Source organism: Rhinoraja longicauda, chromosome 8, assembly GCF_053455715.1.
Source record: "Rhinoraja longicauda isolate Sanriku21f chromosome 8, sRhiLon1.1, whole genome shotgun sequence".
NCBI classification, from domain to species: Eukaryota; Metazoa; Chordata; class Chondrichthyes; order Rajiformes; family Arhynchobatidae; genus Rhinoraja; species Rhinoraja longicauda.
In genome coordinates this window covers 6263943-6282955 of record NC_135960.1, presented here as the reverse complement: position 1 = coordinate 6282955, position 19013 = coordinate 6263943, and the positions used below count along the sequence as shown (strand labels likewise).

Here is a 19013-nt window from a genome sequence, read left to right as displayed (position 1 = left end):
ATCTCCAGCATGCCAGGGCTGTTATTGAGCACCAGACACCTGTACAAATGTGCAGATAGTTGTAGGTAGTTGTATAATAGTTCATTGTTTGTCCTGCACTAGGGAGGTGGGCTCTGTTTTGGTTTTAGAAACATAGAAAATAGGTACAGGAGGAGGCCATTCGGCCCTTCGAGCCAGCACCGCCATTCATTGTGATCATGGCTGATCGTCCACAATCAATAACCCGTGCCTGCCTTCTCCCCATATCCCTTGATTCCACTAGCCCCCTAGAGCTCTATCTAACTCTCTCTTAAATCCATCCAGTGAATTGGCCTCCACTGCCCTCTGTGGCAGAAAATTCCACAGATTCACAACTCTCTGGGTGAAAAAGTTTTTTTCTCACCTCAGTTTTAAATGGCCTCCCCTTTATTCTAAGACTGTATGGCCCCTGGTTCTGGACTCGCCCAACATTGGGAACATGTTTCCTGCACCTAGCTTGTCCAGTCCTTTTATAATTTTATACATTTCTATAAGAGATTATTATTATTATTATTATTATTTAGTTTATTTGTCGCTCCACTCCTTTCAGATCTTGCAACGAATGGGACGGAACAGATTGCCTCCAGGGGCCATAGACCAATACAGATGCAAAACACATAGACGGGGATGGCAGTACGATACGGCACATTACAATGAGACAGTGCAATCAATACATTACATAGAGACAAGGAAGTGAAGGAGAAATAACTGCGTTCTTCCTGCAAGACAAAAATCAGGATGAGTGGGTGGAGGGAATGCCATCCCATTTCCAGGGGCAACCTGCCTTACCTGGGAGGGCGACTTTGGTACGGGAGGAAGAGGGCCGTGCGGCGTGGGCAAAGCTGCCACGGGCACATGGTTGTCATTCTTCACCGTGGGGCTACCAGGAGGAGACTCTTCCAGTGGTGGCGATGCGCTGGAAACTTCGGGCTTCACCGGCGTACTGTCGGTACGAGCAAAGGTAAAAAAAACAAAACAACGTGCATCAGAACAAATCCAAAGAAACGCCTGGCTGCAGGCGGTCAACATCTTTCCAGTCCCCCCCCTCCCCCCCCCCCGGGACATTCGTCTGGACTCATTAATACAGGATGGAAACAGGCCCTTTGGCCCGACTTGCCCATGCTGACCAAATCTCATCAACACTCGTCCTACCTGAGATTAGCAACATGCTCCCCCTCTGTGATTTCTCCTGCCCTCCTATTCTCCAACTTTAGATAGTTCCTCTGTCCCTCTCTTCCCCTCCTCCTTCCCAAATCTTCCTGTCTCCACCTATATCCTTCCTTTGTCCCGCCCCCACTGACATCAGTCTGAAGAAGGGTCTCGACCAGAAACGTCACCCATTCCTTCTCTCCTGAGATGCTGCCTGACCTGCTGAGTTACTCCAGCATTTTGTGAATAAATACCTTCGATTTGTACCAGCATCTGCAGTTATTTTCTTATCCTACCTGCCTGTGATCATCAAACCAGCGTCCACCGTCCTATCCGACGCATTCGGGATAATTTACAGATTTTAGCCGAAGCCAATTAGTCTACAAAAACCCCTGCGTCTTGGGTGCGCGAGAGGAAACCGAAGCCCCCGGAGAAAACCCACGCGGTCACGGGGACAGCGTGCAAACTCCGCACTGACAGCGCCCGCACTTAGAATCAAATCGGGGTCTTTGGCGCTGTAAGGCAGGAACTCTGCAGCTGCGCCACCGTGCCGCCCAGTCATTTCATCGTGATATTTTTCAAGGAAACTGACAATAACCATGTCAGCCTCTGAATGATCAAGATGCCAAGCCAATGTCAGCTGGTTTTGATTTAGAGTTTTTAGATTTAGAGATACAGCGCAGAAACAGGCCCTTCGGCCCACTGGGTCCGCGCCGCCCAGCGATCCCCGCACATTAACACTATCCTACACCCACTAGGAACAATTTTTACATTTGCCCAGCCAATTAACCTTCAAACCTGTACGTCTTTGGAGTGTGGGAGGAAACCGAAGATCTTGGAGAAAACCCACGCAGGTCACGGGGAGAACGTGCAAACTCCGTACAGTACAGCACCCGTAGTCAGGATCGAACCTGAGTCTCCAGCGCTGCATTCGCTGTAAGGCAGCAACTCTACCGCTGCGCCACCGTGTCGGTCACCTATTCCTTCCCTCCAGAGATGCTGCCTGACACACCGAGCTATTCCGTCTTTTTGTGTTTAATCCAAGAGATTGCCCAGTTTCAGAAGCAAAAATCAGAAACACTTTGCACGAATTTACTTTACCGTTAACTGAACCAACCTGGGTGCACCCTTGACAGGCAAAGCTTTGTTTTGATGTTGCTGTTCCAATTGATTCATTGTATTGCCGAGACCTTGGTTCAGCTGTGAAGGAACAACACAAAGGTGCCATTAGCCTTGAGTGGTTAGGGTGGAGCACCTCTTCAGTGATACCCGTGATTACAAAAAGGTAGAGACAAAATGCATGTACATTGTCCGACATGCTTTCAGCTTTCCACAATTCAGATAATACTAATCATATCTTTCACAGTCTGTCACAGATCAAAGAGCGAAAATCCAGGGTGAAGTGGATGTGGAGAGGAGGTTTCCACTAGTTGAAGAGTCTAGGACCAGAGGGCACAGACGCAGAATAAAAGGATGTACTTTTAGTAAGGAGATAAAAAGAAATGTCTTTCACGAGAGGGTGGTGAATCTGTGGAATTCATTGCCACAGACGGCCGTCTTGGGAGATTTTTAAAGCAGAGATTGATTAGCACTTGATTAGTACGGACGTCAGTGGTTATGGGGAGAAGGCAGGAAGACAGACGTAAAGCCCACTGTGTGACCTGTTTTACAAAATGTTAAATGGTCAGCTGGACATAGATGACCACATCTACACCAAACCCAAACCTATCAGGAGTAGACAAGGGCATTCGATTCAATTTGAGATGCAAGCTATCAAGACTTTTTGTCATGGGCCTCCTCCAGTGCCATAGTGAGGCCCACTGGAAATTAGAGGAACAGCACCTCATATTTCGCCTGGGCAGCTTGCAGCCCAGCGGTATGAACATTGACTTCTCCAACTTTAGATAGTTCCTCTGTCCCTCTCTTCCCCTCCCCCTTCCCAGTTCTCCCTCTATCTTCCTGTCTCCACCTATATCCTTCCTTTGTCCCGCCCCCCTGACATCAGTCTGAAGAAGGGTCTCGACCCGAAACGTCACCCATTCCTTCTCTCCTGAGATGCTGCCTGACCCGCTGAGTTACCCCAGCATTTTGTGAACAGCTATCACGGCAGATGTGTGCAGCAATTCATTCTTCCCTCGCACAAAGCATGGACTAGTCTTCACCCTACTGTAGCTACTCAACCAGACGCAACTAAATTAAAGGCAGCTCTTCTTCTCCAAGAAGCCCATCTTGCTTAAGTCCATACTCTGCCACCTCCAGTTTAAATTCCATTTGGAATATTTTGGAGGACCAGGAACCAAGAACCAGGAATGGGGTTGAGAGGGGAAGGTGGATCGGCCATGATTGAATGGCGGAGTGGACTTGATGGGCAGAATTGAAGTGATGACAAGAGATCAATATCCATATGCTCGTGATTGTTGCAACCTTCATCATTGTCACAGGGGGTTTCCAGTCACAAAGTCCACCGAGTCCCCACACTCTACGTCTCTTTGGTACATTCGGATTTCTGATCCAAATCGTCGATACAACGAACAGTGGCAGCCCAAAACAATAGACAATAGACAATGGGTGCAGGAGGAGGCCATTCGGCCCTTCGAAGCCAGGTTAACGCTCCATACCTTGCCCATCTCTTTATGAAACGTCTCTTCCAGACCAGCTATACTTTGGAATGTGTTCACGTAGAAACCAACACGACTGCAAAAAGGGAAAAAAACAAACTTATGAAAATCAAAAAGGAAAATTAAGCATTGGAATTCAAAGCATCCGCCAAGTTAAGTCAAGACCTGAACGAAACATAGAAAAATAGATGCAGGAGTGGGCCATTCGGCCCTTCGAGCCATTCAATATGATCATGTATCATCATCCAAAATTAGTACCCCTTTCCTGCTTTTACCCCCATATATCCCCTGATTCCGTTAGCCCCTAGAGCTAAATCTAACTCCCTCATGAAAACATCCAGTGAATTGGCCTCCACTGCCTTCTGTGGCAGCGAATTCCACAGACTCACAACTCTCTGGGTGAAAAAGTTTTTCCTCATCGCAGTCTTAAATGGCCAACCCCTTATTCTTAAACTGTGACCCCCTGGTTCTGGTCTCCCCCCCAAACATGGGGAACATTTTTCCTGCATCTAGCCTGTCCAACCCCTTAAGAGTTTTATACATTTCTATGAGATCCCCTCTCACCCTTGTAAATTCCAGTGAATGCAATCCCAGTCGACCCATTCTTTCATCATATGTCAGTCCCGCCATTCCTGGGAATTAACCTGGTGAACCTACGCTGCACTCCCTCAATGGCAAGAATGTCCTTCCTCATTCTTGAGAATGGCAAAGGTATTCACGACGTTTGCTGAAAAATAGGCATGTTTCTCTGATGTAGTCTCACAATCCCACACACAGCCTCAACAAGTTGTACCATTGTTGATCGAGGAGCCCGATTTGTATATCAGATCTTTGGCTTTTTCAAAATTATATCCCCCAGATCTTATAAATGACTTACAGCAACACCTCTCAAACCTACATGTCCCAGTTTTGAGATCAGCCTTCATATTGTTAGGAGAGGGCTAGATCAAACTGTATCCTCACAGGGACAGAGGCATCAAAACCAATGGAAATAGTTCACAAATCAATTTTTTTATTTCCAAAAACCACCCAAATAAGGCATTGTTCATAAACCTTCAAGGTATTCCAATTGATGGTACAAGGTGACAGAGGTAACCCATTCAGCCAAACTCTGAGCCACACAACGTGCTCGAGGATCTCGGTGGGTCGGACTGCAACTGTGAAGGGAATGGTGGATTCCACCAGTCTGAAAGGTCACAACCTGAAAGTATGTTGTTGAAAGACTGGAGCGAATAGGCTTGTTTACACTGGAATTTAGAAGGATGAGAGGGGATCTTATCGAAACGTATAAGATTATTAAGGGGTTGGACACGTTAGAGGCAGGAAGCATGTTCCCAATGTTGGGGGAGTCCAGAACAAGGGGCCACAGTTTACGAATAAGGGGTAGGCCATTTAGAACAGAGATGAGGAAAAACTTTTTCAGTCAGAGAGTTGTGAATCTGTGGAACTCTCTGCCTCAGAAGGCAGTGGAGGCCAATTCCCTGAATGCATTCAAGAGAGAGCGAGATAGAGCTCTTAAGGATAGCGGAGTCAGGGGGTATGGGGAGAAGGCAGGAACGGGGTACTGATTGAGAATGATCAGCCATGATCACATTGAATGGTGGTGCTGGCTCGAAGGGCCGAATGGCCTCCTCCTGCACCTATTGTCTATTGTAACATCTCGTGACCATTCCCTCCACAGATGCTGCCTGACCCGCTGAGCTCCTCCAGCACGGTGGCGCAGTGGTAGAGTTGCTGCCTTAAAGCACCAGAGAACTGGGTTCTAACCCGACTACGGGTGCTGTCTGTGCGGAGTTTGTACGTTCTCCCCGTGACCTTTCTCCGGGATCTCCGGTTGCAACACGCACTCAAAAGACTTACAGGTTCGTAGGCTAATTGGCTCGGTAAAAATTGCAAATTGTCCCTAGTGTGTGTAGGATAGTTTTAGTGTACGGTGTGATCGCTGGTCGGCACGGACTCGATTGGCCGAAGGACCTGATTCTGCACTGTATCTCTAAACTAAAACATCTGCAGCCTAACCCTGAACTCTTTTACGGGCAGCTTGGCCAGTCTACATCTTTACGCATCCTTTCCATTTAACATGAAGTACACTCGCTGGCAGACCCAACACCTACCTGTTCCACAGCGATGGCAACTCTTCCTGCAGGTCGATATTAATCTCTTCAAATACCTTCTGGGCTTTTAAAAATTCTTCTTCTGCCTTTAACACAAAAGTGTCAAGAATAGTTGGTATTTGGTTAACAATTGGAACACTGAAATCAGAACACTGAACAAGTCTTCACAAGTTCACATCATGGGAATAGAATTAGGCCATTCGGCCCATCGAGTCCACTCCGCCATTCAATCATGGCTGATCTCTGCCTCCTAATCCCATTTTCCTGCCTTCTCCCCTTAATCCTTGACACCCGTTCTAATCAAGAATTTGTCTATCTCTACCTTAAAACTATCCACTGACTTGGCCTCCACAGCCCTCTTGTGGCAATCTTCTTCCTCTTGCATATGGAGTGCACAGCCTAAAGTTGCAGGTCAAGGGTAGACATCCGGGCCAGGGCAGCATCAGTAGCTGGGCGGATGGCCTTGATGCCACCAGGGAAAAGCCTCAGTGAGCAGTCGTTCACCATGTGTGCGATGGTCTGGTCTGGATATCCGCAGTCGCAAGCAGGGCTGTCTGTCTGTGACAATGAGTTCCACAGATTCACCACCCTCTGACTAAAGAAGTTCCTCCAAACCTCGTTTCTAAAAGAGCGCCCTTCAATACCGAGGCCGTGCCCTCTGGTCCTAGACTCTCCCACCAGTGGAAACATCCTCTCCACATCCACATTGAACAATTGTGTGATCAAGGTTGGTACAAGACAAGATCTAGGTGGTGCAGGAGCAGAGTTATTGCCTTATAGAGCCAGAGACCCAGGTTCGATCCCGACCACGGGCACTGTTCATACAGAGTTTGCAAGTTCTCCCCGTGACTGCGTAAGGTTTTCTCCGGGTGCTCTGGTTTTCTCCCACCTTCCAAACACGTACAGGTTTGGAGGTTAATTGGTTTCTGTAAACTGTAAATTGTCCCTAGCGTGCAGGATAGTCCCGGGCATCATGGGTGCTCGCTGGTCGGCACGGACTCGGTGGGCCGAACGGCACGTTTCCATGTTGTGGCTCCAAAGACTAAAGTAAAATGGACGACCATCATGAAATCATGGACTGAATGCATGATCTATTCAGTCTCAATCCTGCATATAACCCCGCAGAACAAAATGGTTGGGACAAAGGGAGAATGATGGTAAATGTTTGCTTTGGCAAAACAGTTAGTCCCACGCAAACCAACCTCCCTTCCAATGCCTCCATCTACATCTCACGCTGCCCCGCCAAGGCCAGCAGCATAATCAAGGACGAGTCGCACCCTGGCCTCTCCCATCGGGCAAACGGTATGGAAGTTTGAAAACGCACACCTTCAGAGATAGACAATAGACAATAGGTGCAGGAGGAGGCCATTCGAGCCAACACCACCATTCAATGTGATCATGGCTGATCATTCTCAATCAGTACCCCGTTCCTGCCTTCTCCCCATACCCCCTGACTCCGCTATCCTTAAATCGTTTCTTCCCAGCTGTTAGCAGGCAACTGAACCATCCTACCACAACCAGACAGCTGTGCTGAACTACTGTCTACCTCATTGGTGACCCTCGGACTATCTTTTATCGGACTTTACCTTGCACTAAACGTTATTCCCTTATCATGTGAATGGCTCAATTGCAATCATATATTGCCTCTCTGCTGACTGGTTAGCACGCAACAAAAGCTTGTCACTGTACCAATCAACTAAAAACTGAAACTGAAATGAAATTAACTGCAATACTTTAACACATGGCATGCTTACTATTACAGCACTATCATGGGAGCCTATGGAGGGTTCCAAAAAAGAAATAGCACCATCATGAGAATCTATAAAGGAGTCCAATAAGGACCTCAAATATCGTCAATTCAGTCAACAACTAGGTCGGTACGGTGGCGCAGCGGTAGAGTTGCTGCCTTACAGCGAATGCAGCGCCGGAGACCCGCGTGGGTTTTCTCCGAGATCTTCGGTTTCCTCCCACATTCCAAAGACGTACAGGTTTGTAGATTCATGGGCTTGGTAAATGTACAAACAAAATGTTCCCTAGTGGGTATAGGATAGTGTTAATGTGTGGGGATCGCTGGTCGGCACGGACCCAGTGGGCCAAAAGGGCCCGTTTCCACGCTGTATCTCTAAACTAAACAGACTTCCAGTCTGAAGAAGGGTTCCGACCCGAAACGTCACCCAACCCTTTTCGTCCAGAGGTGCTGCCTGACCCGCTTAGTTACTCCAGAACTTTAAGGCTAACTTCAGTATCACTGAAGATATAGCAACACTGACCTCTCTGACCTCTTCACAGGAATAAAAACTGCCACCTGCTCTCTGGACCCCATCCCCTCCAGCTTGGTCAAGGCCTGCCTTCCTGCTCTCTCTCCACTTATCACTGCAACAATAAACTCCTCCCTGTCCACTGGCATCGTCCCGCCATCCCTCAAAATCGCTGCTGTCACCCCCATTCTGAAAAAACCTGGTCTAAACCCTGACACCCCAAACAACTTCAGACCAATCTCCAACCTACCCTTTCTGTCCAAAGTTTTGGAACGTGCTGTAGCTTCCCAACTCAAACACCACCTCTCTACCAATAACCTGTATGAAACTTTCCAATCCGGATTCCGCTCCAACCACTGTACTGAAACTGCGCTCCTCAAAATCACAAACGACATTCTCCTCTCCTCCGACGCTGGCAACCTCAACATCCTCATCCTACTTGACCTCAGCGCCGCCTTTGACACCATAAATCACTCCATTCTCCTCACCCGACTTGAAACCTCCTTTACCATCACCGGCACAGCGCTATCCTGGTTCAAATCTTACCTCTCTGACAGACACCAGTTCATCTCCATTAACAACTGTAAATCCCCCACCGCTCCCCTCCCCCAAGGTGTCCCCCAAGGCTCAGTCCTTGGCCCCCTCCTCTTCATCCTCTACCTGTTCCCCCTTGGTCAATTAATCCGCCGTCATGGTCTCAACTTCCACTGCTTCGCCGATGATATCCAGCTCCTCATCTCCACCAAGTCAATCTCCACCACCACACACTCTACACTGACAAACTGCATCACTGAAATAAAATCTTGGCTTCAATCAAATTTCCTCAAACTCAATTGCAACAAATCTGAAATCATCATCATTGGTCCAAAAACGCTCACCAAATCCACCCAAAACTTCATCCTCAACATTGATGGTCTCCCAGTATCCACCTCACCTCACATCCGGAATCTTGGAATCATCTTTGATCAAACCCTCTCCTTCGACAAACACATCAAACACATCACAAAGACAGCCTTCTTCCACCTCAAAAACATTGCCCGTCTCCGTCCATGCCTCTCCTCCACAGCTGCAGAAACCCTCATCCACGCCTTCATCACCTCCCGTCTGGACTACTGCAACAGCCTCCTCTATGGCGCACCCTCAAAAATCATCAGTAAACTTCAATACATTCAAAACTCCGCTGCCCGTCTACTCACCCACACCCTGATCCGTGACCATATCACCCCCGTCCTTTACAAACTCCACTGGCTCCCCATCCCCCAGAGAATCCAGTACAAAATCCTCCTCATGACCTACAAAGCCCTCCATAACCTGGCCCCATCCTACCTGACCGACCTCCTCCACAGGCACACTCCCACCTGCACCCTCCGCTCTGCTGCTGCCAATCTCCTATCCCCCCACATCCGGACCAAACTCAGATCCTGGGGGGACAGGGCTTTCTCCATCACTGCTCCCACCCTATGGAACTCACTACCTCAAACCGTCAGAGACTCCTCCACACTCACCACATTCAAAACATCACTGAAGTCTCACCTATTCAGTACTGCCTTCAACCACTGAAGGTCACCCCACCCTCTGTCTCCTTTCTCTGTTCGTTTTCTTATTTATCTATTTATTCACTTCCCTATGTTCTCTAAATCCTGGTAAAGCGTCTTTGAGTATATGAAAGGCCTGTTGCTGTGCTATATGACCCAGAGTCCCGACCCAAAACATTGCCTCTCCATCTACCCTGCAGATGCTGCCTGGCCTGCTGAGTTACTCCAGCACTGTGTTTTGACCTAATCTAATAGTTCATCACGGCTACCGAATTAGCCAGAGATCACCACGCTGCAGCCACCCAAATCAAATTCATTTTCAAATCGAAAAGGTAGACGACAGTCTTGGGTGTTCTACAACTAACTGGAATTTCCTTTTAGACAATAGACAATTGACAATAGGTGCAGGAGTAGGTCATTCGGCCCTTCGAGCCAGCTCCGCCATTCAATGTGATCATGGCTGATCATTCTCAATCAGTACCCCGTTCCTGCCTTCTCCCCATACCCCCTGACTCCGCTATCCTTAACAGCTCTATCTAGCTCTCTCTTGAATGCATTCAGAGAATTGACCTCCACTGCCCTCTGAGGCAGAGAATTCCACAGATTCACAACTCTCTGACTGAAAAAGTTTTTCCTCATCTCTGTTCTAAATGGTCTACCCGTTATTCTCAAACTGTGGCCCCTGGTTCTGGACTCTCCCAACATTGGGAACATGTTTCCTGCCTCTAATGTGTCCAACCCCTAAATAATCTTATACGTTTCGATAAGATCCCCTCTCATCCTTCTAAATTCCAGTGTATACAAGCCTAGTCGCTCCAGTCTTTCAACATATGACAGTCCCGCCATTCCGGGAATTAACCTAGTAAACCTACGCTGCACGCCCTCAATAGCACGCCTTTTCTGTCTAGCATGTGTGATTAACTTACATACCACAAAATTCGAACACAAGACAACAGTGCATTTCTACCAAAGAAAAGTTATAAACTTTTAGTCTAGTTTAGAGATAGAGCGCGGAAACAGGCCCTTCGGCCCACCGAGTCTGTGCCCACCAGCGATCCCCGCGCACTAACACTATCCCACGCACACTAGGGACAATTTACATTTACACCAAGCCAATTAACCTACAAACCTGTACGTCTTTGGAGTGTGGGAGGAAACATTGGAATTTAGAAGGATGAGAGGGGATCTTATCGAAACATATGATTATTAAGGGGGTGGACGCGTTAGAGGCAGGAAACATGTTCCCGATGTTGGGGGAGTCCAGAACCAGGGGCCACAGTTTAAGAATAAGGGGTAGGACATTTAGAACGGAGATGAGGAAAAACGTTTTCAGTCAGAGAGTTGTGAATCTGTGGAATTCTCAGACTCTGAAGGCAGTGGAGGCCAATTCTCTGAATGCATTCAAGAGAGAGCTATATAGAGCTCTTAATGATAGGGGGTATGGGGAGAAGGCAGGAACGGGGTACTGATGGAGGATGATCAGCCATGATGACATTGAATGGCGGTGCTGGCTCGAAGGACCGAATGGCCTACTCCTGCACCTATTGTCTATTTTCTATTTTATAGCTGCTTTCACACTTAATTGGTAGTATTATGAATCTGCTCACCAGTTCACTGTTTGGCCAAAACATTCCACAAATTCATAAAGGAAAGATGTTGTCAAGCTGGAAAGGATGCAAAGAAGATTTACGAGGATGTTGCCAGGACACGAGGGCCTAAACTATAGGGAGAGGTTGAGCAGGCCGGGTCTCTACTCCTTGGAGCACAGGAGGAGTGGGGTGATCTTATAGAAGTGTATAAAATCATGAGAGGAATAGATTGGGTAAACGCACAGAGTCTCTTGCCCAGAGCAGAACCAGAGGACATAGGTTTAAGGTGGGTGGGGGGGGGGGGGGGAGGGGATAGATTTAATAGGAACCGGAGGGGTAACCTTTGTGTTTAAAAACAAAGGGTGGTGGGTATATTGAACGAACTGCCAGAGGAGAGGTAACATCACATAAGGGGGGATCTTATAGAAACTTACAAAATTCTTAAGGGGTTGGACAGGCTAGATGCAGGAAGATTGTTCCCGATGTTGGGGAAGTCCAGAACAAGGGGTCACAGTTTAAGGATAAGGGGGAAGTCTTTTAGGACCGAGATGAGAAAGTTTTTTTTCACACAGAGAGTGGTGAATCTGTGGAATTCTCTGCCACAGAAGGTAGTTGAGGCCAGTTCATTGGCTATATTTAAGAGGGAGTTAGATGTGACCCTTGTGGCTAAAGGGATCAGGGGGTATGGAGAGAAGGCAGGTACAGGATACTGAGTTGGATGATCAGCCATGATCATATTGAATGGCGGTGGTGCAGGCTCGAAGGGCCGAATGGCCTACTCCTGCACCTATTTTCTATGTTTCTACAATAGTTAATAAACATTTAGACATGTATATGGATGGGATAGATTTAGAGGGATATGGGCCAAACAGAGACAGGTGGGACTAAGAGGATGGGACATGTTGGTCGATGTGGGCAAGTTGGGCCAAAGGGCCTGTTTCCACGCTGAGTGACACTATGACTTCTTGATGTTCAGTTTTTCTTTCATTTCTCAAACCTAAGCAAAAACAAGCTTGTGCTGGACTATCAGCTCACATGGCAAAAAGATTAAAGCAGCTCAGATGGCCACTGTCTAAAGTTATAGATTCACTCATCAACCGATACCACAGCACCAACTTTCTGCAGTACATTTTAATCAATGACCTCTCATTAGCAGTTCAACATTAAACATTAATGCTCCTCTGGAAGCATTAATACACTGGAATTTAGAAGGATGAGAGGAGATCTTATCGAAACGTATAAGATTATTAAGGGGTTGGACACGTTAGAGGCAGGAAACATGTTCCCAATGTTGGGGGAGTCCAGAACAAGGGGCCACAGTTTACGAATAAGGGGTAGGCCATTTAGAACTGAGATGAGGAAAAACTTTTTCAGTCAGAGAGTTGTGAATCTGTGGAATTCTCTGCCTCAGAAGGCAGTGGAGGCCAATTCTCTGAATGCATTCAAGAGAGAGCTAGATAGAGCTCTTAAGGATAGCGGAGTCAGGGGGTATGGGGAGAAGGCAGGAACGGGGTACTGATTGAGAATGATCAGCCATGATCACATTGAATGGCGGTGCTGGCTCGAAGGGCCGAATGGCCTCCTCCTGCACCTATTGTCTATTGTCCTCACTTGGACCCATGAAGAATTCCAGCATTTTCCACACTCTGTCTGGGAAATGGATTTGGCTGTCAAAACGATGAGGTCGAGTTTAGTTTGATGTAGAAACATAGAGAATAGGTGCAGGAGTAGGCCATTCAGCCCTTCGAGCCAGTACCGCCATTCAATACGATTATGGCTGATCATCCAAAATCAGTACCCCATTCCTGCTTTTTCCCCACATCCCTTGATTCCGTTAGCAGACCTCCCAACATTTGATTTTACAAATTCAGAATGTTGATGGCCAAAATTCAGAATTTTACATCAAAATTCATAATATGGCGCGTAATGCAACTTTTCAGTTAAAAAAAGTATGCACGCCAAATGCGCGTACGCGTTGCGCTACATTCACGTGTGAAAAACGACTATTATTTCCAACAGTCTGTAGTTCTTGGACTACATGTACAATGTCAGGCCTATCATTAGTGTATTCTGCTATTTATAGAAAGGTTATTGAACAGAAATACTTTTTACAACTCAAAGAAAAAATAGTTTTGTTTTCTCTATTTTACTTTTTCCTTACACAAAACGTATGACTAAGTTATGAAGAGTTTCATTTAAAACTGCACATACCTAATTTCATTGAAGACATAATTGCTCCAGTGATCTTCAACAGCAAATCACAACAGTCCAAGTCCCCCCCCCCCCCCACCCCCCAACAGGTACAGTGAGGTACAGTGAACAGCTTTTGTCACGTGCACACCAGTCAGCAGAAAGATAATACATGATTACGATCAAGCCATCCACACTGTACGGATACATGATATAAGGGAATGACGCTTCGTGCAAGGTAAAGTTAGTATAGTCCGATCAAAGAAGGTCAATGGGGTTGCAGTCAACCAATTGCCATGATCATCTCAATACCAAAATCTTAGAAGCACAGTGGCGCAGCGGTAGAGTTGCTGCCTTACAGCGAATGCAGCGCCGGAGACCCGGGTTCGATCCCGACTATGCTCGCCGTCTGTACGGAGTTTGTACGTTCTCCCCGTGACCCATCTGGGTTTTCTCCGAGATCTTCAGTTTCCTCCCACACTCCAAAGACGTGCAGGTTTGATGGTTAATTGGCTTGGTAAATGTAAAAAAATGTCCCTAGTGGGTGTAGGATAGTGTTAGTGTGCGGGGATCGCTGGTCGGCGCGGACCCGGTGGGCCGAAAGGGCCTGTTACCGCGCTGTATCTCTAAACTAAACTAAACTAATGCCCAAGGTATTTATTTCACAAATAGCTGGAGTAACTCAGCAGGTCAGGCAGCGTCTCAGGAGAGAAGGAATGGGTGACGTTTCGGGTCGAGACCCTTCTTCAGACTGAAGAAGGGCCTCGACCCGAAACGTCACCCATTCCTTCTCTCCTGAGATGCTGCCTGACCCGCTGAGTTACTCCAGCATTTTGTGAAATAAATACCTTCGATTTGTACCAGCATCGGCAGTTATTTTCTTAAACTAAACCCCAGGTATCAATGACCTGGGTTGAGGGGAGAACGGATACGCTCACAGGCATTACCTTTACTGTAAACCACTCACAATAACGGACTACAAAGGGGTGGGTGGGGGGAGGAAAGAGGATGGTGCACGATATTGCCGGGGTTACACCGAGGGCTAAAGTTTAACCCGCGGCCAGGAGGGCATTTGGTGGTGGGGGGGGTAGCAACTGCACGTGGAGCGCTGGGGAAGCGCTCGGTACTCAGTCTGTCTTCATGCAGCTCCCTCTCTCCGTTCCCCGACCAGAAATGCGGCACACGGTGCCACCTCACTGGGGGAACCGGTGAAAGCGAAGCGACGACACGACGGCTATTGAGGGCGTACAGCGTAGGTTCACTAGGTTAATTCCCGGAATGGCGGGACTGTCATATGTTGAAAGGCTGGAGCGGCTAGGTTTGTATACACTGGAATTTAGAAGGATGAGAGGGGATCTTATCGAAACGTATAAGATTATTAAGGGGTTGGACACGTTAGAGGCAGAAAACATGTTCCCGATGTTGGGGGAGTCCAGAACCAGGGTCCACAGTTTTAAGAATAAGGGGTAGGCCATTTAGAACGGAGATAAGGGAAAACTTTTTCAGTCAGAGAGTTGTGAATCTGTGGAATTCACTGCCTCAGAAGGCAGTAGAGGACAATTCTCTGAATGCATTCAAGAGAGAGCTGGATAGAGCTCTTAAGGATAGCGGAGTCAGGGGGTATGGGGAGAAGGCAGGAACGGGGTACTGATTGAGAATGATCAGCCATGATCACATTGAATGGCGGTGCGTACAGGCTCGAAGGGCCGAATGGCCTCCTCCTGCACCTATTGTCTATTGTCGGGAGTCTCGTTCCGCTATATCCGTAGAGGTCCGTTATTGCGAGGGGGTTACCATATCTCATTGATAAGAGTTGTTTCCGTAAGTGAGATTAGCCAGATGTGAACCCAAGAACGGAGTGCAGCATTGTTACTGTAAACAATGTTTTAAACGGCACGCCGGCGCAGCGGTCAAGGTTGCCGCCTGACAGCGCTTGCAGCCGCAGAGCGCCGGGTTCGATCCCGACCACGGGTGCCGTCTGTACGGAGTTTGTACGTTCTCCCCGTGACCACGTGGGTTTTCTCCGAGATTTTCGGTTTCCTCCCACACTCCAAAGACATAGAAACATGGAAAATAGGTGCAGGAGGAGGCCATTCGGCCCTTCGAGCCAGCACCGCAGCCTGCACGATCATTTACAATCAGTAAACCGTGCCTGCCTTCTCCCCATATCCCTTGATTCCACTAGAGCTCTTTCTAACTCTCTTTTAAGACGTACAGGTTTGTAGGTTAATTGGCTGGGTACAAAATGTAAATTGTCCCCAGTGTGTGTAGGATAGGGTTAATGTGCGGGGATCGCTGGTCGGTGCGGACACGGTGGGCCGAAGGGGCCTGTTTCCGCCCTGTATCCCTAAACTAAACTAAGGTGCCTCCAGCACCTATTTTCTATGTTTCTATGTCTTTGGAGTGTGGGAGGAAACCGAAAATCTCGGAGAAAACCCATGCGCTGTGCCTCTAAACTAAACTAAACTAAAGTTACTTTTTGGGGTATTGATGTAAACCATGGAATCAGAAAAATACAGCACAGAAATATGCCCCACATCCATGGACTTTACTTTGCACTAAACGTTATTCCCTTATCCTTATTATTCACTGTAAATGGCTCGGTTGTAATCAGGTATTGTCTTTCCGCTGACTGGATACCACGCCACAAAATCCTTTCACTGTACCGCGCGGTACACGTGACAATAAACTAAACCGAACGCTATGATATCAAAAGCTAATCGCATTTGGGCTCCACCCTTTAAAAGTACTTGAATCTGCCTCTACCACCTCATTCCTCAGTATCTCGACCAGGTGAAAAACTGACTTCCTTTAAACCAATTCCCGCACCTTAAACCTGTGCTACAATTCTAGACCCCCGAGGAAAAAGATTGTCCATCTACCCGATCTAAGCATACATTGTCATCAGGCAACTGAACCGCCGCAGCGGTAGAGTTGCTGCCTTACAGCGAATGCAGCGCCGGAGACTCAGGTTCCATCCTGACTACGGCGCCGTCTGTACGGAGTTTGTACGTTCTCCCCGTGACCTGCGTGGGTTTTCTCCGAGATCTTCGGTTTCCTCCCGCACTCCAAAGACGTACAGGTGTGTAGGTTAATTGACTGGGTAAATGTAAAAATTGTCCCTAGTGTGTGTGTGTAGGATAGTGTTAATGTGCGGGGATCGCTGGGCGGCGCGGACCCGGTGGGCCGAAGGGCCTGTTTCCACGCTGCATCTCTAAATCTAAATCTAAAAAAAATCTAAATCTAAAAAAAATCTTTAAAAATCCTACCACAACCAGAGAGCAATCCTGAACTGCTATCTAACTCATTGGAGACCCTTGGATGATCTTTGATCGCAGACTTTACTGGCTTTATCATGCACCAAACGTTATTCCCTTAATCCTGAGTCCATACACTGTGAATAGCTCGATTGTGATCGTGTATTGTCTTTCCGCTGACGGGATAGCACCGACAAAAGCTATTCACTGTACTCGGTACACTTGACAATAAACTAAATTTCATCATTTTTATGAACCTCCATAGACACATAGACTAATAGGTGCACGAGTAGGCCATTCGGCCCTTCGAGCCAGCACCGCCATTCGAAGTGATCATGCCTGATCATCCACAATCAGTACTCCGTTCCTGCCTTCTCCCCATACCCCTTGATTCCGCTAGCACTAAGAGCTCTTTCTAAATTCTCTTTTGAATGCATCCAGTGAATCGGCCTCCACTGCCTTCTGTGGCAGAGAATTCCACAAATTCACAACACTGTGAGAAAAAGTTTTTCCTCATCTCAGTCCAAAATGGCCTAACCCCTTATTCTTAAACTGTGGTCCCTGGTTCTGGACTCCCCCCAACATCGGGAACATGTTTCCCGCATCTAGCGTGTCAAATCCCTTCATTATTTTATATAGTTTCCATAACATCCCCTCTCAATCTTCTAAATTCCAGTGAATACAAGCCCAGTCGCTCCATTCTTTCATCATATGACAGTCCCGCCATCCCAGGAATTAACCTCAGCATGGAGGTCACACTTCGGCTTATTTCCCAAGGAAATAAGCCTAGTCCAATTAATCTTTTGTTTTAACCACAACCCTCCATTTTCGGGAAGATCCCAGCGATTTTTTTTCTCCACACCATTGTTACCACATCCTTCCTGCCGCGCAGCGACTGGAACCTAACACGGTATTCCAAGTGCAGTCCGATGCTTTGTACAACTGCCACATAGCATTGCATCTTAATACTCAACGCCTCTGCTTACGAAGGCAAGCACACCAAATGACCTTTTCACTCCCAAATCCAACCTTCAGGGAGTTACAGACCTATTGTCTAGGTCTTCTGTACAATAGACAATAGGTGCTGGAGGAGGCCATTCAGCCCTTCGAGCCAACACCGCCATTCAATGTGATCGTGGCTGATCATTCTCAATCAGTACCCCATTCCTGCCTTCTCCCCATACCCCCTGACTCCGCTATCCTTAAGAGCTCTGTCTAGCTCTCTCTTGAATGCATTCCGAGAATTGGCCTCCACTGCCTTCTGAGGCAGAGAACTCCACAGATTCACAACTCTCTGACTGAAAAAGTTTTTCCTCATCTCAGTTCTAAATGGTCTACCCCTTATTCTTAAACTGTGGCCCCTGGTTCTGGACTCCCCCAACATTGGGAACATGTTTCCTGCCTCTAACGTGTCCAACCCCTTAACAGTACATCAGTGCTCCCAAGGTGCCTACCATTTAGTTTAATTTTGACCATTCTCATTCCTATTAAATTTCCATAACAATTAAAACATGCCGAGGATAGACTTCGGCGATGCAGCGGGCAAACGGGCCCTTTGGCCCACCGAGTACGCACCAACCAGCGATCCCCGTACACTGACACGATCCCACACTCTAGGGACGATTTTACGATGTTACCGAAACCATTTAGCCTACAAACCTGCACGTCTTTTGGAGTGTGGGAGGAAACCGGAGCACCCGGAGAAAACCCAAGCGGGTCACGGGGAGAACGCACAGACAGTACCCCTGGTCAGGATGGAACCCGTGTCTCTGGCGCCGTGAGGCAGCAACTCTACCGCTGCACCACCGTGTAGGGCGGTGAAGGGTCTCCACCCGAAACAGTCACCCATTCCTTCTCTCCAAGAGATGCTGCCTGTCCCGCTGAGTTAGTCCAGCGTTTCGCGTTCTTACTTACACTGAACCTAAAAAATAGGACAGAAACTGAAGACAATGATCCCCACATTCCCTCGGCAATAAGATCATTTACCCGGGAGGGAGGACGGGGGAAAAAAAACCGCGCAGAAGGAAAATCGACAGCAAAAAATTAAAAAGACACACTGCCAACGTGTTCCAAGAGACTCCACAGAGCTGCAAGCACAGCACAACCACATGGATAGTTGAAAGCAAAAGCCACAGACATTCCACACCAACTAAGGTCGCAAATGGAACAATGTGGTCACCTGGTTTCGGAGCAGATTTGACTGTGCGACGATATGGGCCACCAGTTTCCCCTGACACCATTGTGGGGCAGCTTTCTCGAGCAACGAGACAGGCTGGGGTGAGGAA

The 19013-nt window shown here is 47.7% G+C and overlaps 1 protein-coding gene across 8 annotated transcripts in view; it reads right to left on the bottom strand.

The window, feature by feature from the left end:
- LOC144595734 (myc box-dependent-interacting protein 1-like) overlaps window positions 1–19013 on the bottom strand; it is a 147933-nt gene that overhangs the window by 51515 nt on the left and 77405 nt on the right. For 7 of the 8 annotated variants that reach the window (XM_078403304.1, XM_078403308.1, XM_078403303.1 and 4 more), the window contains exons 7-11: window positions 18908–19000; window positions 5900–5985; window positions 3786–3861; window positions 2285–2367; window positions 808–961 (exon numbers count right to left, since the gene is read on the bottom strand). In XM_078403304.1, coding sequence (XP_078259430.1) covers window positions 808–961; window positions 2285–2367; window positions 3786–3861; window positions 5900–5985; window positions 18908–19000 — 492 coding nt within the window. The remainder of the gene's footprint in view (window positions 1–807; window positions 962–2284; window positions 2368–3785; window positions 3862–5899; window positions 5986–18907; window positions 19001–19013) is intronic. The other variant, XM_078403306.1, reaches the window with a different exon arrangement.